The 25,702-nt window shown below is 46.6% G+C and overlaps 1 protein-coding gene across 1 annotated transcript in view; it reads left to right on the forward strand.

Annotated features, from left to right (window-relative positions):
* ITGA9 (integrin subunit alpha 9) overlaps positions 1-25,702 on the forward strand; it is a 325,611-nt gene that overhangs the window by 57,023 nt on the left and 242,886 nt on the right. The window contains exons 9-14 of the mRNA XM_063113934.1: positions 8-145; positions 3,019-3,124; positions 4,469-4,563; positions 8,568-8,658; positions 11,076-11,121; positions 17,208-17,362. Of these exons, the coding sequence (XP_062970004.1) occupies positions 8-145; positions 3,019-3,124; positions 4,469-4,563; positions 8,568-8,658; positions 11,076-11,121; positions 17,208-17,362 (631 nt within the window). The remainder of the gene's footprint in view (positions 1-7; positions 146-3,018; positions 3,125-4,468; positions 4,564-8,567; positions 8,659-11,075; positions 11,122-17,207; positions 17,363-25,702) is intronic.

Below are 25,702 nucleotides of genomic sequence, written 5' to 3' on the forward strand. Positions count from 1 at the left end.
GTTGCAGATGGGCTCTTACTTCGGCTCCTCCTTATGCGCAGTTGACCTGAACGGCGACGGCCTCTCTGACCTGCTGGTGGGGGCCCCTATGTTTTCTGAGATCAGGGATGAGGGGCAGGTCACCGTCTTCATCAACAGAGGAAATGTGAGTACAGTGCTGGGCAGCGTGGGGACTGGGTGTTGGGGGAGGAACATTTGTTCAGCCAGTAGTGACTGACCACCCCTCTGGGCATGCACTGGGTCACATAACTCAGAGTAGGTGAAAGGACATGATTCCTGCCCTGGAGAAGCTCAATGGTCCATTAATGGAAAATTACATACAGTGTTACAACTGCAGACATACAAGGGCCAGGAATATCTTAATGACTGCCCTTTGCATGCTTGCGATGTACCAGGGACTGTTCTTCCTGCTTTCTGTGAATGATTTCAGTGCAATGCACACATGGTATCAGAGGTCCCCATTTTCCAGGTGAAAAAACTGAGGCCTAGAGAGCTTAAATGACATGTCCCAAATCACACAGCTAAGAAGTGGTGGGGCTGGGATCTGGACTTAGGCAAGCTGGCTGCAGAGCTGTCATGCTTCATCTCTAGGTTATGCTGCCTTTGTGGGAGTGTATACACATCTGCAAGGGAAGCAGAGGACACAGTGGCCAGGAGGAATCTTGAAGGAGGAGTTAGGCAGCCAGGCAGGTGGGCTGGGGCAGAGCTCCCAGCAGGTAGCTGCATGCGAGTGGACTGAATTGAGGCAGCAGGACCACTTAGCTCAGCATGGAGGGGAAGGCGCTGCATGGGGAAGTGGCCGAGGGCTGTAATCATGATGTCTCTTGTTCTGCAGAACCATGAAAAGCATGTGGCAGGGTCAGAAAGATGCCTCTGCCTCTCTGCAGCCGATGGAGGGTTGGTGGAGCAGGGGCTTGGGGAGAGCAGCACACTGGTGGAGGCAGAAGACCAGTGAGAAACCAGAATCATTTTAGAATCTAGAAGTATGAGTGTTCAGCAAGAGGGGAAGAGGGTTCAATGAACATGTTGTATTCAGTGACTACCACCAGCCTTTTAGCTAACATGAGAAAATGCTTATGAGCTAATCGGTGAAAAAGCAGGGTAAAAGTGTTGTGCAAACAGTCTTTAAAAATATGCAAAGTACGTAGAGAAGGTTAATAATAGATCTCTCTGGGTGTTGGTGCTTGGGTAGGTTTTTCATTTTATCTTTATCTAGATAGTGAAAAAAATAATAACTTTCGTAATAAAAAAATAAAACAACAGTAAAAATGTACTGTGGAGCATTGACCAAGATGCTAGTTATCACAATTGGGAGTGGCAGTGGTGGTTAACTGTACCTAGGTGGGCAGATGCCAGAAAGAAAGGGCACCCAGTGAGAGGAGAGGAGGGACTGTCAGAGCCTGTCTGCTGTTGGCAGACTCTTTGACAAGTGGATCTGAAACCCGGGAGGGAAGGTGCTTCTTGGCTGTTACAGTGACTCTTGGCACTTGTGTCCTTACTGACATCCCAGGAAGGGGGGACAGGGTGGGACATGGGGAATACGAGGTGGTTGTTATGTAGATGAGAGCAATGGGCATTCGGTGGCTGCCCACCATGACCTTTGCAGGAGACTGAAGCGGATGTTGGGCCCAAGAGCCTGACTGCGTGTCTAAATCTGGGGAGGAACTTAAAGCATGATAATTCCCCCAGTCCTCCTCTGGGCACAATGCACCACACATCCCATCATCCCAATCAGTGTGTTTTAATGCTGTGTGGTTACCCTGAGTGCCAGGGTATTCTTATTTCTGTTGAACCTTAGCCTGTGTGATTCATGATTGTAAGCCAGTACGGAGGAGTGGAAAAACTGATGACTTTGGAGCTAGAAGGACCTGAGTTTGAATCTTGTTTTTACCACCTCCTAGCCTATATGATGTGGACAGTTAGCTTGAAATTGGTGGCTCAATTTCCTCCTCTATAATGTGGGAAGAGTCATATGGCCTTCCTTATAAAGTTGTTGTATGATTTAAACAAGGAAATGCATATGCAGTGCCTGGTATATAGAAGGAATCAGCTGCTGGTACTTCTCTCCTCTTACCCACCACACTAATAGGAGGAAGAAATCAGCACATATGTGTATTTTGGGGTGGGGGCTTCATTGACCCAATAAATTATCACATCTTGATTGTTTTCAAGTTGCAAATTGTTTGCAATTATAGTGAAAAAGAAGATTGTGCATGGCAAAAACCACACACTCCTGGGATAGCTTATGGGTGTATGGAGGGCTCAAGAAGCCTCTATACTGGGGAAGACTTCAACATCTTTATGCCTCAGAACATCAGACTGTGTTGTAAGGCTCTGGTATCCACACGTCAATGATTTGCGGGGACAGTGGGTGTCCTCAGATAGTTTTTACTGCCACCATATACCATTGGTCCCTCTCCCTCTGTTGGTTGGCATTTGCTCAGAAAATTTAAACCTGACCCATACATGATGATAGGCACAATGATGTTTGCCTCCACCCCCTGGCCAAGAACTACTACATGTTTGGATTTTCTGAGCCATGACTTCTTCTACCGAGGTTACTAGTACCTGCGCCTTGCAAAACAGCTTTCTAAACTTGTACCAAAAGGCACAGGAGAGAAGAAATAGAAAAACATGTATCCTTTTAAAACAACTTTGGGGAGAAAACGTTATTCTGTAGGGAAAGCTGAGAGGGTATTGTGGGGACAGACAGGTAGGGAGGTTTGCTTGTTTCTGGAGCATCAGGACTAGGGGGAGATATAGTCACGGCCAGTGTGACATTCTCCTTCCCCCTAACACATCTCAGGCTCCTGGAGACCTTCCTGCGGCACAGGTGAAAGGGGCTCATTCTGCCACTAGGAGAGAGAAGTTTGGGTTCCTGTGATTTGCCCAGGTGTTTCCTGCTGCCGGGTGTGCTCTAAGAGGGTGGCATCCCCAGCTCTGATTTTTATTGTCTTTTTGGTTTGTTCTGTTTGTTTTTGTTTTGTTTTCCTTCTTTTCCTCCATCCTGTTTCCCAGGGAGCCCTCGAGGAGCAGCTGGCCCTGACCGGGGATGGCATCTACAATGCACACTTTGGGGAGAGCATCGCCAGCCTGGGTGATCTCGACGATGACGGGTTCCCAGGTGAGAGGGCTCGCACCTGGTTTGTGGAGCCCCCTGGGCGAGCACACTGCCCTACCCTGCAGGGGCAGCCTACTTTCTAACTTTGTCCGTCTCTAGTGACACGCTCCTGTAGCTCCCAGCCTGCTCTGAAGGCCCACCGATGTGCTGTGGGGAGGGGAGAACTTGTAGAGCTGTTCTCAATGTGTATACCCAGTGCTGGGCTCTGAGTCCCCTGGAATTTTGTTTCTGCACTATGCCTTCTCCTCAGCTCAGCATTCTATGCTGGGTGCTTGCAGTGGAAGCAAAACTTGGGGCTGGCCCATTTGGGGTTTCTTAAGGCAGAGAAGTTTGAACCAGTTTCTCAACCATGAACTCTTCTTGTTCCTGAGCCTCTAGTGCTTCGTGATGTTCTACCATGTTGTGGGGAAAATGAGTAGAGAAAGTTTTAGACATTTTCTCCCCGATAATGGCAGCATGCTGGGTTGACTTTCAAGTATGTGTGTGTTGGGAGGGCTGGAGATGTATGTACCTAATGTCCTCTTCTGTTGGGACAGCAGTACCCTTCATAGCCTCTTGCTTCTCTCTCTGGTCTGTTTAATACCTCTTCCCCTCAGTATATACAGACACAGTATACAGACATCAGGACTTGGGGGAGCCACATCACCAGGGCGTGTGGCTGGGGGACAGCTTTTGCCCAGACCTGGCTGTCAGGCTCTTTTGATACCTCATACAACTGGTCAGAGGGGACCTCATTCAAAGAGAGGGAGACCTCAGTCTTGAGGTCAGGGGTGTGTGTGCCCCTAACCCTTGACTTAACTTCTGCAGACACATGACTTTTTTTTTTTTAGATGCAAAGGGAAAAAAGGAAGGAAGATCTACACTTTGTTCCGGAAGTTGTCAGTTTGTGAGAGTAATGTTGATTTTTTTGGTGAAGTGAATGCCATTTTATACATTTCCTTTATCCAGAAATAGTTGACTTTCTCAATCATGCAATAACCATTGTCTATGGAATTTCCCTCTGACAGACAGAAATTAGGGTTTGTACTTTACATTTTTGTTTCTTTTATTGGGTGGTTTAATGATTTTTTCCTATGAGGATGAGGTAGAAACTTTTCTGGAACTAAACTCTTCTTAGCTCTTCTAAGAGCTTAAACTCTTCTAAACTCTTCTTCATAGAAAAGAATTATTTTCTTTTTTTTTTTTTTTTTTCCTGCAAAGAGGTATGTGCCTAGTTTAATGCTTAGCAATCAACAACCAAGAATTTCTGGTCTCAAGAAACTCAGACATGATAACTAGAATTAGGGAAACTGCACTTACATTTTTCCGTATGGCTTTTCTAACACATAGATGTTTTTCTCCCCTCAGATGTGGCCATTGGTGCACCCAAGGAGGATGACTTCATGGGGGCCGTCTATATCTATCATGGTGATGTCCCTGGGATAATCCCCCAGTACTCAATGGTAATTGCTGTGAGAGTGATATGGTAACTGTGTTCACACATTCATTCAACAAACATGTATGAAGCCTTCACTATGCACCATGCCCTGGGGACACAAAGGAAAACACAGCATTGTTCTTGCCTTCAGCCTTCCCACCCTCTACTGAAAGGCACAAACAATTGCTATTACTTATTAAACTCAAAAAAGTATTCATAGAATCCCAAGTTTGCTCCCATTCGAGGATGCAGTATGCCTAGAAAAGATAATATCTAGGTTCTTATCCTGAGTGAGAGCTGTTAAGAAGAGAGAGGAAGCTTTCTTTTTGGTTACTCCTTTGTCAACCAACAAAGCCAAAGGCATATGTTTTAAAATATAATCTAGAGAGATAGTGGTCCATGGAGGAGGGCCCGAAAATTATCATACACTGTTGTCAAAACTGGCATCAAATCCAGGAGCTGGTCAAAGCTCTGGCCTCACGACCCAGACTTGGGAACGCGGAAGTGGGGAGTTCTGTTTTTTGCCATATCAGCTTGGTGTTCAATCTTGCTGATGGTGTCAAGACCAGACCATGGGAAAAAAGGAAGTCACGCTGTCAACAGAAGCATTGTCAGGATATTTGTGGATGTCTGTGTGTAGAGTGGCATTGGTTTGTGTCCTTCTCCCAGTAAGTCAGTGACAGAAAAGGACCTAAGCACACATTGAGAAATTTCCAATCAGCAAATATTTATTTGTTGCATGCTTGTTTTGTATTAGCCACTTCCCACTCACATTTATATGTATATATTTATATTTTAATTGTAAGAGGTCATATATAAATGGAAGTCTAATCTATACATTCATAATAGTCCTTCTTGCAGCAGATGTAAGTTAGCTGATCAGGGGTGGGGGTATGTTTCCTGCCAGTTGAGATTCAGGGCTCCTTTCTGCAGGCCAGTGACTCACCTGTAAGAGACAGATGCTGGGGAGAGGAGGGCCTATTTCTTGAGTGCTCGCTCTGCTCTTTCCTTCCCGCTAATCCTCACAACAGCCTTGGGAGATGGGTATGCTTATTATCCATCATTTATCTATGAGGTAACTATGGCTCAGAGAGGTTATTTAGCTTGCCCAAGGTAGTAAGCGGCAATTTGGCCATTGAAACTTTGCTTGTTTGACTCTGAAACTTATCACAACTACCATCTTCAACTCCACATTGAAAAAAGGGACACTCAAGGAAGTTCAGTAGGAAAGCTTATGAATATAGAAACTAATTCTGCCATGAGGCGTACATACTCCAAGGGCATTTATCTACACAGACCATCCTCTTTTCATTGGAAATAACGGTGGGGGCAATGAACTCCTGGGTGATCCAGCCAGCATGGCAGGAGGAAGAGGGCTTTGGGCACAGTTTGGGGGCCACATGAGTGTCACAAGAGCTGCCCTAGTCTGGGTCAGGGACATTGTTCCCAGTGTGACAAGCTGAAAGTCATCCAAGGAGCCCCGTCCTCGAGCGGCAGCCAGGGTCATTCTCCATGCATCCTCTGGGAAGCTTGTTCCTGGACCTTGGAAGCTAATTACACAGAGAGGTAACCTGTGGGAGACCCCTGCTTCCCCTCCTCCTGGGCCCTCCAGTGTTTTGTTTTGTTACTGGGTGGAATCTCTGCAGGGAACTGCAGTGTAAATTTTGTGGTCAGCATGGAGTTTCTTCAGTAGGAAGCAGGGATCAGCAGCTGGACCATCCTGCCTCTGTCAGCATGTGTGCTGGCCTGTTAGCTTTGACAAAGAGAAGTACTTTGAGCTCTTTAAATAAATAAAATAAATAAATAAACAAATAAACAAACAAATAAATAAATAAACTGCAATTATCCTTTTCCAAGCTGCTAATATGTATCTGATAAGGTCAGATTTAGAAGGAAAAAAAAAAAAAAAAAATCCTTTAATGACAGATTCTTCTGGGTCCGGGCCTAGACAGAGCGGGCATTGTTTGGGTGAACTAGAGGAAGAAACCGGAGACAGCTCTGGGCAAAGGAATTGCTTTTCTTTGGCCCAGATTGGTATTATTTCTGCTGGATAAGTTGTGAGATCAGAGCCTGAACTTCTTCCACGTTACACTTTAACTCATTCCTCTTTCTTGAGTTTACCGTGCAAAGTGTTGACTTTAAGATCCTTGAATGCCTTTCTCAATTTGAGAGCCCTCCGGGCATGTCGTGGCCTCCCCTGTGATCTCTCTCCTGCTGTAAGGGACACTGCCTATAAACCTGGTCAAGCGGAGGTTTTCCAAGGCTCCTGGTTTTCATTTAGGGTTATTAGCACCGAGCAGACTTATCTTCCTGGCTTTATAGCATAATGGCCTGCAGATGTCTGTGGGCTAACTTAAGCCTGCAACGCCCCCCCACAAGTGGACCACCCCTTCACTCTCTCCCTTGTCCCAGCCGCGGCAGCCTTAGAAATGCAAACCCAGGCAAGCCGCTGCCGGCATTCTTGGACTTCAGAGCCGAGATGGTCTGCTTCAAAACGTGGCTTTTAAGAAACACACAGACACACACGCATGTTTGTCTAGACAGAGCCATGTGGGACATGGGGCTTTGCCTGTTAGTAAGAAACATTTCTTCAGGGTTTCCTACGGTGCTGTGATTTGTACTTCGAGGCTTGCACATTTCCTGTTGGATGGCTTCACTGAAGATGGCAAGTGGCCCTCTCAGATCACGTCTGGGAGGGTTATTTGTGGTCATCAGCTGCTGGGGGCAGCAGACACTCTTGGCCTCTCCTTCTGTAGATCCTATGGAAACTCCCTCTTCCCACACCGTGACTTCTCTGCAGGATGACTCAGTAAGGAAAAGGGTAAGGAAAGAATGTTAAAGTGAGCCCCTGGATATGTGTGATCCCTGTTCTGATAGGGATTTTGCTACAGGATGTGAAGACAAAGCATCTCTTTTGTCATCCACAATAAGGGCATTGGGAGGTGAGCCTCCCCAAGGAGACTGTGCAGATAAAGGGAACAAAGAGTGGGTCAGAAACAGTGCGTCAGATCCCAGAGGATGGGACTTTTCTGACTCAGGAACTTTGGTATCTTTGTGAGGAACTGTGCCAAGTGCACATTGATGTACAGCTTCAGTTTGTACAACAAATATTCTTGAACCAGTGCTGCCTGTGTTAACATGGGATGAACTTAATGATGCATGAAAAGTAAGCACAGGAGCTGGTGTGTCCCAGGTGGAGAGAACTCTGGTTGGTCGAGGGCTAAAGGATGGCTTCAGCTGACACACACACACACACACACACACACACACACACACACACACGTATGTATTTATTTATCTTCCCTGCTTCAGCTGACACACACACAACACACACACACACACACACACACACACACACCACACACACACACACACACGTATGTATGTATGTATGTATTTATTTATTTATCTTCCCTGCTTCAGCTGACACACACACACACACACACACACACACACACACACACACGTATGTATGTATGTATGTATTTATTTATTTATCTTCCCTGCAGTTTTTAGAAGGTTCAGGACCTTGGAATTCTAGATGTACTAGGTAAACTGTTGAATCCTGTTTGTGAAGCTCAGGAGTCTATAGGTCTTCTGGTCGGCTGCAGAGAGGGGCAGTTTCCACGTGGCCATCTGTTCCAGCTAGACATGTTCATTACCTGTTCCTCTAAGGAAAGACTCTTTTATGTGAGCTTCTTAGGAGAGGAGTGTTAAATATTTAGTATGTATTTGGGCAGAGAGTTTTCTTCAACATGTCAAAACATTATCACACTAGTCCAAGTGGATGTTTTGTTAGCCCCGAACTTAGAAAAAATTTTAAATGGTGACATTTGGCCAAGGCAAGTAACACTAAAGGTGTGGTCTTCAACCGTCTACTAAAGACCCCCGATCAAACTAGGACTACATTTTTTTTCTTTCAATACTTTAAGACCAAGTGTCCTCAGGAAGCTGGGATAAAACAGTCACAGTTCTTTCTTGTGACCGTGGTCCTTTCCAGTGACTACATTTCCCTATTGTCTGTTTCAGAAACTGTCTGGCCGGAAGATAAATCCAGTTCTACGGATGTTTGGTCAGTCCATATCAGGAGGTATTGATATGGATGGAAATGGTTATCCTGGTAAGCTGTTTTTCTTTAAAGGCACATGGGATAAACAAAGATAAATGCATGAGGTAGGATAATTTCCAGTCTGGTTAGCTGTCGTTACATCCATTTAGCATTAAGACAATTTACACAATAGAATGGGGTGTTTTGCCTGGTGTTTGATTTTAAGGTGAAAATAGCATTGTGGCTTATTTTTGGTTTAAAAATGACCTACTCTGAAGGGCTTAAGTACCGGGAGGATGGATTTTCGCAGTGATTTCTGTAGCAGCAATTCTTTTAATAAAGAAAACAGTACTGTCTGTATTTAAAATGGTGACCAGTAAAACCTCATTTTTTTTTTTTTTTATATTTGACTATATTCAGAAGCTTCTCACTCTTGAGGGAAAAAGAGTGGCACTTTACTCACCCCCACCCCCTACCTCCAAAAGAAAATTATTGAGGGAAAGATCTGGAGCAAAAAGAAAACCATGTCCTCTTGATTATGGACAAAACAGACCTTCGCCATTCAAGGCTGACTGGTTTGTCTTCAGAGTTGATTAATGCCTTGTAGTGGTTGAGGCTAATTAAATAAAAATGTACAATTTCAAACCCCAACCCCAAGTGATATCTGGTTTAGGTCAAATTGACTGGGCGGCAGAGTAGTGTCACTCTTCGGGGTATTTGAAGAGATGGAGTGGGGTAAGGTGAGGAAACAAAGATCAGAATTTGAAAAAATCCAGAATCATCATGGACTTTAGAAAACATTCCCTGAATGTATACTCATTTTGCTTTTGAGATTTTCTACTTAAAATCTGAGAAAACTAATGCAGTCCCATACAAGGACATCAAATCTTATAGTTTCGTATAAACAAGAATTTCGAATATCCCTCATGACTTTACAGAGCCAGGGGGATGAGTGGGAATAGAGGGGGTCAGTGTTGAAGCTTTTGTCCTGAGATAGGCCATTTTGGGTCTTTTTAAGTTTGAGAAAGTAGTTCTTGTTCTGAGCAATTAATGGCTATCCCTTATGTGGGCATAGCACTTTACTGTATGCAAAATGCCTCCACATGCAATGTACACCTCACAGTGACCCCAGTAGGTAGGTAGGGATGGGGGTCTTGTCCACATTTTATAGACAAGGAGGTATTGAGCCTCAGAGAGGTGGAGAGACTTACCAGAGCCTGCAGTGGTAGTCAGGGACCTACGCTTCCCAGTGGTTCAGCTGCCTCTCTGTAAATGGATGGTGAGCAGGTGTGTTCCCGTTTCACAATGGATCTGAATTTCTTATCTTGCATTTTTCAAAAAAGAAATGACAAATTTATTAGGCTCTTTTGTTTTCACACATCCAGTCAATTTGAAAAAGACTATTGAAGAACACCAAAATTAATAAACACACCCAAGTGCAGAAATTTTAGGAGCACTATTTGGATTTGCTGTTTGTTTTTCCTTACTAAGGGCATCCTACAGATGCTCTCATTTAGTGACATACAGATTCATGTTCTCTTGGGCTCAGATGCTTGGTTCTGGGAAGTAGTGACGGGAACACCAGGATTAAGGGCTTCATATTGGGGGAGAAGAAAGAGAGCTATTGCATGAGTGAATAGTTCCTAAATTAAAGCTGTTTGGGAATAAACACTACTAGCTAAACCAGTGTCTCTGTTTATAGTTTACCAAGTATTTTCATGAATTTTCTGATTTAAATATCTGGTTTAATGGATTTAATAAATATTTAAACAATTAATATATTTAATGAGTACTTAAATATTTATTATATGTAATGAGTAATAAATATTTTCTGATTTAAATATTAGCAGCTTTTGAAAAAGGTATTGGGGATAGTTATCTCCGTTTTACAGTCAAGGACTCTGTGAGACACTCAAGGTCACACAGAGTGAGGGGGTGGCGGGTGGTAATTCACGTGTTCTATAGAACCTAGAGCATTTTTCAGGAGTGATTTAATTCTAGGAATCTCTCTCTCTCTAATTCACTGTGTTCAAAAGAAATGTGAGCCACATATGTAATTACAAATGTTCTAGTAACCACGTAAATAAGATGAAAAGAAACAAGTGAAGAGAATTTTAGTAATGTTTTATTTAGCCCAATATAGCCAACATATCATTTCAACATATTATATGTATATATAAATTATTAAGGAGATAGTTAATTTTTTTGTATTAGATCTTTGAAATCTGGTGTGTATTTTACACTTAAAGCACATCTTAATTCAGACCAACCACATTTCAGGGCCTCAGTAGCCACGTGTGGTGATTGGCTGTCATCTGGGACTTGTGTCACTCATTCCTACAAAATGATTCCATAGCCCAGACTGTGGCTGTCAGGGGGCTCCCTGACCTCACGGCTGGGCTTCCATCGCTGTGGAGCACCATGCCAGGGGGCGGGGGGGGGGATGGGCTTCAACACGTTTCTGAACACTGTGAACTTATCATTTTCAGATGTGACTATTGGAGCCTTCATGTCCGACAGTGTGGTTCTTGTAAGGTGAGATGCCTCACTCTTGCTCCTTGGATTGCTTTCTTCCTGGGTAAGGGATGGAATTTGGTGTAGGAGGCACAGGCAAGTTATTTACCATTAGTCAGCTCTTCCCTCTGTCCTGTTCCTTGCAGGCTGGAAGTGCATAGCGAGTGGGAATGTTACTTTTATTTTCTCATTCTTATAATCCTCTATCCCAGAGTTTCCAGATGGTGGGCCTTGAATGGTGTGAGATGATAGCATCTCTGGAGCTTCCAGGCAAGGCTTGGGTGGCTTACCCTTTAAGTTCTAGGGCTGTTTGTCTTTGGCCACCAACAGTCCTTTTTGTTAATGTGCTCTGTAAGCCCTATAAATATGGGTATTAACATTTCCTGTGGGTGCCATGACACTCAAAGGGCTGGGAGGCACTGTCCACCCCATCTTTTCGCACCTACACCCTGCATCCTCACCTCCAGGCAGTCCCCATCCCCCTAGGAAGTGGGAGCCTCCTGCCTGTTGGGCAGCACTACATTCCCTGGTGGCAGCAGAGGGCAGGGCTGTGAGTACAGGCTCTTGCTGAAGCTCGTGCAGTCTAGATCTCTCCTACAAAGGCCGGGGGCCGCCATCACCACTCACAAACCATCTCCAAATATTTCTGTCTGTATGAGTCAGAGGAGGCAGGATTACACTTTGGAGTAGAAGCCAACTCTTAGGTTTTGTTAATAACCTGATGGCAGAACTTTCTAAAATAGACTAGTGGGATCTTAGAGCTGGAAGGGATCCCAGAGGCCATGTGGTTGCACACACCAGATTCTTCTCATTTAGCAGTGCTCTCTACTGCGGGGCACTCGGCTTCTCCCTGAACAAGGTACCCTGTGGTGGAGGCTTAGTAATGTTGAAGAGAACCAATTAACCCCTGATGACTCTAAATATTGAATTGTTAATGAGGCAGAATGACCTTGAGGTTGAGTGTGAACTCGGGGCCAGGTGGCCTGGTTCACACCCTGACCCTGCCTTTATGAGGTGAGTTTCCTGGGCAAGCCCCATGACCTGTTTTAGGATTCTCCTCTGTAAACGGGATAACAATAATACTTACCTCATTGGGTTCTGATAAGAACATATAAAATGCTTAGAACAGTGCCTGGCTTAAGTGCTCCCTAAACGTTAGCAATTCTTACATAAATTGGGTTAAATTTGCCTCCCCCAAATTCTGCTTCTTTGTCTCATATCTTCTACTTAGCAGCCCTTCCGTATCTGAAGGTGGCAATCGTGTCCCTCAGGTGGTACCTTCACTAGGCTAAAGCCTCCCTGTTCCTTGAATTATCCCCCTGTGACTGGATTTTCACTTTATCGCCCCTTCCTCTGGCTTGATCCTTCCCTCTTGGGTAGAAGAACTTGCGTGGCTGCAGGTGACTGCGGTCGGCCTGTGAAGCTGGTAGCTCTACCTGGTGCTTCCCTGGTGTCGTTTTCACTCTCTTCACCATTGTGAGCAGCTTACTCTGGTTTGTCAGGATTCCTCTCAAATAAAACACGTTCCTTGGCTTCTCATAGTTGAAAATGGGCCCTCTAAAAACCAGGAGGCTCTGTCTTAACGTCCATCATGTAGATTCTGTTTTCTCATCATTCTTGTATTTTATAATCTTCCAGCTGTGAGCTGCAGCCCAAAGGGGCTTTTCTTTTTCTCTCCTGCATGGTGAATTGCTCACATATGTATATAAGTGTAAAGTGAGGTGGTTACTCAGTGGACAGGAGACCCCAGGCTCCAGCCTGGGCTGGAGGGTTGAACCCGATGAGGGACAAATGTGAAGTTGGGGAGAGCACATACTGAGAGTAGGGGTCTAGGAAAGGAGCCCAGGATGAGGCCTCCGCCTGGATGAGGAGGCCCGGAAAGAGCGGACAGGCTGTGCCACTGCAGGAGGACCGTGTGGAGATGATGCGAACACAAGAATCCATTAATTCCCACATTCAGTCAGCTAATCCGTATCCACCTGCTGAGATGCACCTATGCCTTGGATCCTGGGGACTCGGCGGGGAACATGACCTAGACCCTGACCTTAGATTCTAGCTAGGGAACCATACATAAGTAAATAATAATGCGACTGTGTTTGGTAAGCACCTCCAGATGCCAGGCACTGTATAAGCATTTTACGTGTATTCATTCTTTGTTGTTTTCTTTTTGTATTGAGGTGTAATTTGCATACAATAAAATGCACCAACTTGAATGTATGGCTCAGTGAGTTTTGGCCATTGTATACGCCTGTGTAACTACCACCCCTGTCAAGGTAAAGAGCATTTCTGCCACCCCAGTTTCCTTGTGCCTCTTTCTAATCCAATTCTTGATAGACAACCACTGTTCTGATTCTGTCACCATAGATCAATTTTGCCCATTCTAGAATTCACATAAATGGAATCATACAACATGTACTCTTTGGTTTCTGGTATCTTTCACGCAATATGATATTTCTGAGATTCATCGATGTGCTGTGTAGTTTTTCCCCCTAGTGAGTAGCATTCCATTGACTGAATATACAAGAGACTGTTCATTGTTCTCTTGTTGACAGAATATGCATTAACTCTTAGTCTTTTTAACAACTCTGTGATGTAGGTATTGTTATCCCCACTCCATGGGGGAGGAGACCAAAGGACATGCAGGTTTTATTAATTTTAAAAAGAAGATAATTCTAGATGGTGATAAGTACTGTGAACAATCAAGGTTACATGGTGGGGCGACCATGTCAAGTTCAGCAGAGAGGCCGAGCAGGGTGAGGCCTGGGCCTTGTTGGTGGCGGCAGTGAGAGGTCAGTGGGGCCCTCACCTGGTGCAGCTCTAGAGAAGTGACAAGTGCAGGAGGCAGATGGCTGGGGGTGGGCGAGGGAGGAAAAGCAAGAAAATAGAGAATCTTGACCGCCTTTTCAGAAGTTTGGCTGCAAAGGAGCACATGGGGTTGGCAGGTGGTTCAGAGAGGGTGTTTTAAAGACGGGAGGCTCTGGACCAGTGATTAAGCTAAGAATGCTTTTGAGAACTTCCTTGGTCTTCCAAGTTCCATACCCTCCTGGAAGGGAGCAGAGGTGGTCACCCTCATCCACATGAACCCTGGTGCCCTGACCCCATTCCTACCCTTGGGGCCTGGAAAGATTGGAGAGACTAGAAGGAGGAGGGAGACTATTGCAGGGAGGACGAGGCTGAGGAGAGAGATGGAATCTGGCACACAGGCTGGGGGGCGAGGGGGGCTTCATCTTCTGAGCCAGGCGCAAGATAGGAATAGGGTCGGGGCGAGGTTGAGTTTGGGATGTAGACGAAGGTGATGCTGAGGGTGACCAACCCTGGGCTATTCCAGTAGAGCAGGGAAGGTTTCACACACAAGCTGTGGACTGCAGGGAGGGACAGGCAGAGGGACTGGTGAGCATGTCTGAGGGGCCAGGAAGGTTGGACATCTGTAGTGGCATCAGTTGATAAGATGTGGGATGTGGCTGAATGGCAGTGAGCAAGGCCTGAAGGGTTTGGCTGACAAAGCTAAGTAGGGGCACAGCATGCCTTAGCTGGCAGGCAAGTTAGTTAGATTTTGAGTTACCTCAGGTTTGGTAACAGAAAAGGGGGTGATGGACCGTGCATTTGCATGCACACATACCCATAGACACATAGTCCAGAGGTGTGTGGATTAGGAATGCTTTGGGTTGCAGCTAAGAGAAAACCTTAGCTCCTTGGAGGTAGGTGGCTCTAGGGCTGGTTTAGCAGCCTGACAATGTCACCAAGGGTGCAGGCTCTCTTTCTGTCCACTTGTCTCTGCCTGCAAGCAGCACTAACCCTGCAAAAGGCCAGGGTAGTTTAAGCAACATCATGTAAAAGGGCATCCTGACTAGTTTTATTATTTACCAGGAAGTGAGGTATCAGGATTTGAACTGTCAGCCATCAGAAAGAAGTGTTCTAGGGGCGAGCTTCTTTTAAAGTCTTGAAAGCATTTGCAGAGCTGTCCTTGGGTGCCCTTTGCTTTTGTCTCAGAGGTTGGCACATTTGCAGGTGGGACTGTGAAAGGCAGTCCTCCCCACCCCGCAGGAGTGTGGGCTGGCCTGGCGCTGCCCTCAGGAAGTTTGCTTCTCTCGGATTAGCTCAGCACAGCAGGTCCCGTGTCAGGGTGAGAGGCGCCTGCTGCTATGCCAGGGAAGGTCACAGGAAGTGATCAGAGAAGCTTATGAAAGATTTCTGGGCTTTTCCTTGTCCAAAAACAATAGTTGGAATTGAAACAAAAAAGCTTGAGGGAACTGATCTGACAGATGTTGGAGAGAGATGTGCCTGTGAGGGTCCCTTCAGCTATTTCAAAGGATCCAATTTTCACAGCCTCATCGAGGTCATTCTGTCTGGTCTGTTCACTTCTGCTTTCTGTGACCTCACATCTTCTGAAGAGCTCTCCTGCCCCTGGGGATGATGGGAGAGGCTGGGCTTTTCTTTTGTGTGATGACCAGGCAGGGCAGGGACTGGGTGGGGCAGGGACAGCTTTCCCTGGTACCTCTGTCCATTGGTGGAACTTTGGGCAATTCTGTGGTTTTCAATCCCCTGGGCTGGAGTAAGATTTGCTCCTGTTAACAATGGTGTTTGCACATCTGCTGTCCTGGTAATGTGAGGATGAACTTGCCAGGATCCCAGCCCTTGTGGGGGCAGCAGGCTGGTGGAGCAGGTTTGGAAATGGACAATGACTGTTCACCTCCAGTGGGGGTCAGAGACGTATGTACAAAGCTGGACCACAGAGAGGGAGGTCACCCAACTGCCAAAGGTACTGGGGAAGGCTTCCTGGAGAGGGGACAGTCGAGCTGGCTGTGAAAGGGCCAATGCGGCTTTATAGAGTATCCAGTGGCACCTGTGCTATCACATTGACCAGGGGTAAACTATCCACTTTCTAAGTTCTTTCTAGTATCTTCCAAGGATGAACCCAGAGCAAAATTGAAAGTCCAGCATGTTGGATTTCTTTCAGGCACCTCTGTTGCCTGACTTTCATTCATTTGACAGCTGGACCTGCTCTGGGAGTGCTACCTTCTATTGCACCTGTCACCACTGCCCTTGTGTTGACCCACACCTCCCAGCACTAGTGGCAGTGGTGGGGTCCCCTCACCCCATCTGTGCCTTGTGTCTCCTCACTTCCTGTTTTCACCCAGGTTTTTCCTTAGTGCTTTCTTCTCTTGGAGTTGGTGTCGGTCACCATTCCCATCTACCCTTTCACCCTGGGCGCTCTTTGAGGGATCATCGAACACAAGTGAGGTCATTGTTCTCAAGCCGCTAATGCTCCTTAATCTTGTTATGTCACCCCAGCAACATGAAGGCTGAGACTCCTTAGAGGTAAAAGGGTCTCTTTGTGAGGACTGGAGGGGAGAAGGTTAAGCTGAAGCTTAGGTGACACCTTTCTGAGCAGATGTTTGCAGTGAGAGCAGAATGGTGTGATTCACTGTCAGCTTTTGTCTCACCGCCCCGGGGGAGTCCACGGAAGCTGTCCATCCATCAGGCACTGGGGGATGGTCCATGTCAGGTTTATTAAGTTTCACTTGGTCCTGAGGCTGGGCAGGTTTATTTCTTCTGCTCTGAAGTGCTTTGCTGTTATCAGCTGGGACTCCATTAATTAAGGTCTTTTAGAAAAATATTAAATGAGTTGACTGAAGGAGGAGGTTTGGCTGGCTGGAAGGGATTGGAACTTTGCAGTTCATGCTTCTAATGGCAGTAAACATTTTGGGAGAATCCCTGAATGTGCTTTGACTCCTCAAATCATGGCGTCCTGTATAGGAACTTCTCTTAAATATATTTATGTCTTCCTAATAAAATGGAAATTGGAACTTAATTGGTGAAATTTTAGATAATCACTCAGCATCTGGTGGTTCATTTATGGCTTCAACCAGATGTGTTTCATTAACAACTAACTTGCCTTTATTAGTGGGAAGCTAACCATTAGGAAATATGCCACTCTTTAATCAGAAAAAGTACTTACAGAACACACTGGCCCGTCCCTCTTTGGTTATTTCATGCTTTAATTAAATGCTGGGTTGAAGGCCTGGGATTTATCCTGTCTGCGTTCTTGTTTGGTTCCAAGAGCTGCTCCTTAACACGACTCAGCCACTTCCTCTCTTGCCCTGCAGAGCGAGACCCGTCATCACGGTGGACGTCTCCATCTTCCTCCCAGGCTCCATCAACATCACGGCGCCTCAGTGTCACGATGGACAGCAGCCTGTGAACTGCCTGAACGTCACCGTCTGCTTTAGCTACCACGGCAAACATGTTCCGGGAGAAATTGGTAATAAGCCACTAGGTCAGGGCTCAGGATACCCCTCTCAGCTGGAGTGGGCTTGCGGGATGTTTCTGAAGTTCCGCCTGGCTGTGCATCCCAGTTGGTTTTGCAGGCAGCAGGCCCGCAGGCTGGACCTTTCCCTCTGATGTTCCTCCCCTTCCTGCTTATCCACATGTTCCCCATTTCACACAACCTCCAGCTCTAGGATAAATAATGTTGGACCCCAAGCGTCCTTTCCCCAGGCTGAAACCTCACTCACTGGATCACGGGTGGGACAGTACTGTGGGACTGGTGGAAATATAGTGCCTGGAGCCTGGCCTGTGTAGAATGTTCCATAAATAAAAGTGACGGGACTCTGGAGGCTACCCAGTGAGCTTGAGGCATCAGCCAGTGTCAGGGGCTTACACCATTTACAGTGGAATCGGAGAACAAGGATGAACAGTGGGACCAGGATGCTGAATTTTACAAAGGCTTGGGTTTCTAAAAGAGGGGATGCTGCTCTGGCAGCTCAGAGAATTGAGATGAGGTAGGCATTGCCCTGAGAGATGTCGCTGTCCCTGTCATTTCTCTGATTGGGAAAGGTCGACTTGCTAGCTGAGCTCCAGAGACTGGGTTAAGTGCCAGAACAAGATAGGGTCAGTGTTGATTAGAATTCAGAGCAGTTGATCACCTAAAGGAAATGAATCCAGAGCATTATACAGATTAATAGGTGCTTTGTTTTTACTTGAAAGGCTGATTGAATAATAGAGAGTAGAATTCCAGGCAATAAGGGCCTGGACTCACTGACCTTCTTAGATGTTGTTAATGTCATGAGTGACTCCCCTTGCTAATCAAAGTGTAGTCCCTAGGCTAGCAGTATCAGCATCACCTGGGATCTTGTTAGAAACACAGAATCTTGGGCCCCTCTCTGGACCTCTGAATCAGAATCTGAATTTTAACAAGGTCCCTGCAAGGTTCACGTGCACATTTAAGTTTGAGAAGCACTGCTGTGCAACAGACGTGTGTGCACACACACCCAGACATGCAGAAACATACCTGCATGTGCCAGTTCATTCCTCAGCTGCACCTTGAGTGTTCTGCCTTATTTAACAATATGCTAATCCTTCTTGCTGACTGTCTCATTGGCAGATTATCTTGATCTTCATGTCGATTGAATAAGCTCGACAATTAAACCTTGTGCTTATTTATATAGATTTTTTTTCTTTCAGAAGAGCTTAGAAATTTCAGCATTGACTATAACCATGCAACAAACTTAGGAACTGATTAGTGAAGGAGGATCAACAAAGTTTTGTGTATAGCCCAGTGAGAAAAACAAACTCGCTTAACATTATATAGCTATTGGTGAAGCCAGGTGTTGAATTCTGTTCTGATTATATTTAGCTTTGCTTTCCAACAACTATTTCTCACCACCTCCCTGATTGTTTAAGACACCACAGTCTTAAGGAAAAAAGCTTTTTGATGGTCCGGGGACTTGTGTGTCTTTCTCCTTATTAGATAGTATGTCCTCCATCAAATACCAGCTCGTGATGTAGTTGGACTCCATTAAAAAACATTTTTAAAGAATGATTGAATTGAAGATTAATTTGGTGTGCATAAAAATAAGCAGAACTATTCTAGAAGCCAAAAAAAAAAGCAAGCAATTAATAGTTCATGTATGTGTTCATGTGACAATCCTGCCCTCATGGAGCTTCTAATGGGAGTTACAAAGAATTTCCGCTGTTTGATCTTGAAGCGGTGCACACAGCTTTCAGACTCTTTGTCACTGTTGTGGTGAAAGTGAAGGCACACTGGTATAGCGGGAACAGAGGAGAAGAATCCAAGATTCAAATCTGAGCAAGAGTGGTATCAGAGCATAGGACAAGTGGAGGGCCTGATTTGAAGGCTCCTGGTCTGACTGAGGAGGAGATGTGGGTGCCTCTTCATGTTGTTCCCCATCAGTGGCCCTTTCTGGTCCCCAGTCAGGTATCAACCTGTCACTGGCCACTAGGCAGAATGATAATGAATGTCTAGTCTTGGTCATGGCCCTTGGAGGTGTTGGGGTGTAAAGGCTGAGATAGGCTGTTAGATGACAGGTAGCACTGTCCCTCATGGGCACTGGGGAGCAAGCTGCCAGTGTCCAACATTAGGTGGTGGCCATTCAGCACGAGTGTACCCTCCCTTTCACGTCGCTTCCTTATCCCCCTCCTGCCATGTGGGCTCATCGTTGAAATCAGACATCCCTTTACACTCTAAGGGGGTGCTTTCCCACATTTATTTAAGAATCAGCCTTAAAGGGGATGATAACTGGAAAATTTTGATTTCTGCAGGGCAATGCAGAATATTATCCATCCCTGGCATTTTTCTGTCACTTTTCTTGGCATCCAGGGCAATGAAAGATATCTCAATCTTCACAGGAGGGGGGAAAATGCAGAAATGTGCCAAAAAATGAGCTCACAGTGGAATGGAGAGTTTGGGGGGTGGGGTGGGAAATGAGTGGTTGTTACGGAAATATGATGGGAAGTGAAGCAGAGGTGAAAGGTAGCTTGCCAGGGAGCTGTGGGGGTCTGGCCGTGGGTGGGAGGTCCTGAAATTCAGCATAGAAGGAAGCCCCTTGGCTCTGCACGACTGGGAAGATCAGGTCTCTGGTCTCCAGATGAAGGAAGGGTGGGGGCACTTTCAGGGCAAAGACAGCCTCTGCTTTCCTCCAGGCTCAGCAGAGAGTGCTGGCTGGTTCAGTGTCACCTCCCAGGCCTCTGCATTAGGCACGCATGACTGGGGCTCAGGGTTAAGGGCCTTTCTTACTGCCATTGCTGGCAGCTGCAGAGGAACTATGTTGAGGGTGGTTTTGTCCACGGAATGCCTGGTGAACAAGTGTAGGCCCTGGGAAGGCCTTCTGGGCACCTTTCAGTGTCTGTGTGTCTTGGGCTGAGATTGTCAGCAGAATGGATGCATCTGGGCCATGCGGCTTGGACAGTGTAATGCACAGGTGCCATGGTGTGCTGGGTTCTTCTGAACAGCTGTCACATGACCTCGCTGAGGATGGCTTTGGGAGCCATAAGCAATTGATGTTACAGTCTTGTCCCTTTGGTTTCTTTTTCTCTCCTTCAGGACCTAGTGGGGCTATACCCTGTGCATAGAAAAGGGACATAAGTTGCTTCTTCATTTCCTACTTTAGCAATGGGAAACCACAGCTCCTGCTTGGCTATAGGAGTATTTAGGGCCAGCTGAATAGCAAAGCCACTAGGGGGGCTACTGTGGCTTCTGGTAATACCATGGGAAGTCTAGCCTTTCTCTGTGGGGGTGAATCTGCCTTGGCCCCTGTAACAAACAGGGTTCAGTCAGGAAAATGGAAACCACATCAGTTATTTTGACAGAGAATTTAAGGTTGGGCATTGGTTAAGCAGGTCATGGAGGATCTGGTAGTAATTGCAGGAAGCAGCACCACCTTCGGGTCTGCACCAGTAGATCTCAAAGTGTCGTCCCAGACCAAATGCATCATCATCACCCGAGGTCTTGTTAGAAACACACATTTTAATGGAATCAGAAACTCTGAGAGTGGGGCCCAGCAGCTGTGTTTTAAGAAGCCTCCAGGTGGCTTAGGTTTGAGAGCCATTGGTCAAGGTTATACTTGGGGTTAACTACTTCCTTGGGGTTCTTCGCTTGGAGAAGAGACCCTGTAGAGCTGGGATCTAAACCTCTGAGGGGGACTGGCTGGTACTGCTGCTGTCTCTGAGGGGGTACAATGGGGCTGGCTCTGGAGGCATGCAGGAAAAAACTGGAAATGAGAATTAACTGCTGTTGTGACCAGCTGCTGTGAAAAACTGTGCTGGGTTGAGCTGATAGGAATAGGGAGCAGGCAGGAAGGAGCAAATCCCTTCTCTCTCCTCCAGCCTTGCAGCCTCCCTCAAGCTCTCCATATGGCCAAGCCTCATAGGGGGTCACTGGCACATCACAAATGAGGCCTGGAGGGTCGTAGCCCCAGCATCACAGCAGAGTAGAGAAGGGTGGGTTTGGAGCTGAGAGATGACAGCTCCATAAACCAGCGCAGCAGCAAGTACCCAGTTACACCGAGTTACGGAAGATGCTGTTGAGTCATTCAGTCAACAAATAATTGTTAAGCTCTTACAAAGTGCCAGACACTATGCTCAGCCCTGGGCACAGAGCAGTGAACAGGACAGGCAGAGTCCTTGTCCTCATGGAGCTTGCATTCTAGCGGGAGGGAGGCAGACAATGAAGACGAAAAGCACTGGGTGCTCCCTTGCTTGCTCCTGCAGATGTGTGCGGAGCCACTCTGGCAGCACTGTGCTCCGTGCCGGGATGCAGACACAGACTTCTTGCCTGCCAGTGGGTCCCCCAAGAACAGGTTTATAACATATTACATTAAGCAGTTTAAAACAAGAGTTCTGCCCATCCCAAATAGTATTATTGACCACTTCATTCTTGGCCTGGGGAGCAGCCTGTGGCTCCTTGGATCCTCCTGGTTGGTCTATGTAAGGGTGGGGAATGCTGTGCCCAGGAAGGCTTTGCCCCTCGCCCACAGGATGAGTGGTGCTTGTGCATACTTGTTGGCCAGACTTGAGTCTAGCTTGCTTGTCAGTCTCTTGAGGCTGGGAATCAAGCCGGCAATTCTGGACTCTCACCAGAGCACCAAATGAAAAACCAGGAATGGATGAGCCCTAAGTGGTTGCATTTTGTATTTTGATCTAGTGCCCTGTGTTTCCATGGCTCCCAAACAGCCTAAAAAAGCCATGAGCATGCAGTGGTACCTGCCCTGCTTCCGGATGAGCAGTTGCATACAGGTCCTGAGAGATGGCACCAGGTTTATCCACACCCATGGCAGAAAAAGGGGTGAAAGCAGGCAACTTGATCCCAGACCCTTCCTCTGGATTTAGGGGTGCATTTCTGCTCTGGAGAGTGTTTGCGCACGGAGAACGTTCTCTGAGCTCCTTTTGGTCTCTTGAGAATCATGGAGATGGAGTAAGGAGTCAAGTCCATGTTATGTGAGGAATGGGTAACATAGGCTAATAATTACTACCTCATTCCTGGGGGGTGGGGTTGGGGAAGAAAACTTAGGAAATCTGGTAAAATGGATATATCCCTTTTTCCCTCTCTCCTGGGAAACTCTAAGGGAAGCTCAGAGTAACTCTGGAAGGAGAATTTATTAGTAGAATTTCACAGCTGAAATCTTGTTCTGATGGAGAGTGGGAATGAATCAAAATTCTCTGGGAGAGACCAGAGCCAGAGTTGATGTGAGACAGCTGGCTCCCTCCTGGCCCAGGCCAGTGTGGGGGGCCCTTGGGAACCAGCTGGGGGCAGGGAAAGGAGGTGGCTGAAAGCATTACTTGGGTCTGATCAGCTTTTCCGTCAACATGACATCATTCGACATGGCATGGACACAAGCTGCCAGAAGGAAAAACCTGAAGATGTGAAATGTGGAGTTGGAGCAGGCCCTAATCAGAACCAGCACCCTCCCCAGGACGGGAGCTGGCTTGCATTAGGGGCGGCTTCCCGCTCATATCAGCGGCTAGGCTGGCCGAGGCACCCACCCTCCCAGGGCCGGGCTGCTGAACCTAGCGAGCTGATTGGCTGCTCAGCTGACGCGTCCTCTGCTTCTTTGGAGCTCCCTTTCCAACACACTTGGGGTGGGCGCTGTTTTAAACTACCAGGCAAGCTCAGGGTTTCAGAATGGGCTGTGTTTCTTCTTGCCACTCAGACAGGGTTTCTCATTGTGAATCTTGCTTTCTTGTAGAAGAGAGAGTCTGATATAGAGCTGACTTCATTTTGGGTAATTTAAAATGTCAAAATAAATTTTAAATCAAGGAGAAGCACTACATAGGCAGCTCTAGAGATGAAATGCTTCCAAAATGATTGTGCTTGTTGGATTAGATAATTTGGTCTGAATGTGATTGTATATGTTAACATTTTAGAAAAGTCTTTTAGAAAAATCTGATGGGTGAATGTGCTGGCATGCACTCGCCCTGCCTGGAGCAGAACAGCAGATGCCTCATCCTCAGCTCACTTTCTGTGAACTGTGGGTTATTTCTCCCCTCCCTTGAGTAACAAGAGGAATATGCAAGGAGTCTTCAAAAAGTTCATGGAAGGATTCGTATTATTTTTTAATTCAATTTTTTCATGAACTTTTTGGAGTACCCTCATATATTGGGCCAATGATTCTGCAGTGAGATGGGGCTGCGGAGGACTAAAATTGGTGTTTGTACTCAGTGCAGTGCTTGGCACACATTGAAGGTTGAATTCATTCTCTTTTCCTGACTTGCTCTGTGTTCATTTGGGTTCTTCCAAAACCAGTGCCTGAGTCAAGGATCTGAGTGCACATTGTTGATTCAGGGGTGATCCCAGGAAGCATCAGTATGGAAACCGGACAGGGAGAGGAAGAGGAGGCGCTAGAGAAGTCAGGGTTCTCCAAAGAAACAGTACCAAGGGAGGGGCGAGAAAGAATGAGATACTGAAATTGAGATTGGTTGATTGATTTTAAGGAATTGGTCCATATGATTGTGGGGACTGGCAAGTCTGAATTCTGCAGGGCAGACCAGTTGGCTGGAGACCCAGGGAAGAACTGATGTTACAGCTCAAGTTCAGAGGCATTCTAGAAGCAGAATTTCTTCTTTTTCGTGGACTCTCCGTCCTTTTCTTTTAAGGCCTTCTACTGAATGGATGAGGCTCACCCACACTATGGAGGGTGACCTGCCTCATTCAAAGCCTACTGATTTAAAAGTCAATCTCATCTAAAAAAAATACCTTCACAATGACATCTGGACTGGTACTTGACCAAATATCTGGGTACTGTGGCCTAGCCAAGTTGACACCTAAAATTAACCATCACAGAGCCAAATAGAACGTGTGTTGCTAAACAGGTTACCACTGGGGCAGCTGAAGCTTCATCCCACTGGGGAACCCTCGGAGTCAGTAGAACATGCCTCAGAGTTACCCCACCCAAGGGGCAAGGGAGCTAGTGTTCTGCATGATGGAGGACTGCTCTGGAGACTTGAGATCCCTGGCACTCCTGACCTGCCCTGCACATGGGTAGAGCCACTAGAGAAAGCCCTCAGGAAAAGGGATGCAGGTCCTGGCAGTTGCAGGTTGGGCTGGACAGCAAAGAAATGGTAAAAGCCAAGAGGATATGGGTGGGGGAGCGATACCATCTGCTCTATCTTCCTGTGTTCACTTCTACCCCACCTTTCTCTGAGCTCATCTAGCTCATCTCTGGCCACATAGCTTGATCCCACAGTTCTATCCATTGTCACTCTTCCTAAGGGAAGGCAGCCCTAGTTCTCTCACCTGGAAGGAAGGCCAGGCAGGGGGCCACAGAGGATACCTGCTTGGCAGCTGCCATTACCACAGTGGTCTACCCTGCCCCAGCCTCTGGCTTGTATTCCAGCAGTGCACATCTCTAGCTGTGATCATGCCAAACATGACTTGGAAACTCACTTTATTTACACTTAACCTTTCTTACTTTTGGGCTGTTGCTCAGGGAAGTTGTGATCAGTACAAAGTAAATTGGCCAGAATTCAGCTCTAGATCTCTGTACTTATTTGGATCTGTTGTCTGTGCATTCAAAAAATGTGAGCTTTTGGTCAAGCAATGTAAAAAAAATGCACCAAGAACCATTGTGGTAGGAGTAGTCGGGCACCAGGGATTCTGGACTCGGCTCTGCCGTGGATGGCTGTCTGGCCTGGAGCAAGTCTTGTTCCCTTCTGGGGCCTTACTTCCCCTTCTTAAAAATGAAGGTTTTGAGCTAGATGGTTGCCTTGAAGCTTTGACACTCCGTGAGTCTACCCCATTCTCTGCTGCTGTCCCCGTGGGAGTTGCCGTGTGACATTCATATAGGCTCCAGCATTTTCTGTGTTGAAGCACTTTCCCATGTGCACTCTTTTCTTCTTAATAATAATGTCTCCTGGGATTATCCAGGTCTCAGGTCCCCCCTGCTGTCCCAGCCTTGCTTTGGAAATCAGCTGTCTGCTGGAATAAACACATTGGGACAGACTTGCCCTTGCTGGCCAGGAATCCCCCAACTCAGCAAGGGCAGATCCCTGAGATGGCAGGGACTCAGGGAAGCCATTAGATGCACCAGAACTATGCCCTGTGGCAGCTGCAGAGTGCCTTCTAGGTCAATTTCCTCCATCCCTGTCCATACCGCCCCTGGTGGCTGATCCCTTTAATGTTATTAAAAGGCAGAGCCATCCCTGCTGCTCAGCTTCACATACTTAAATGCTGGAGGCACAGGGTTGCTTTTTATTGGTGCAAAGGCCCAGGCTGCTAAGAGGCAGTTATGTGGAGATGGGGCCAGAGCTGGGTCATCTGCTTTCCCATTGCTCAGCCACCTGGCCTTATCACTTTAGGGACAGAGGT

Source organism: Cynocephalus volans, chromosome 11 (genome assembly GCF_027409185.1).
Source record: "Cynocephalus volans isolate mCynVol1 chromosome 11, mCynVol1.pri, whole genome shotgun sequence".
Lineage (NCBI taxonomy): Eukaryota > Metazoa > Chordata > Mammalia > Dermoptera > Cynocephalidae > Cynocephalus > Cynocephalus volans.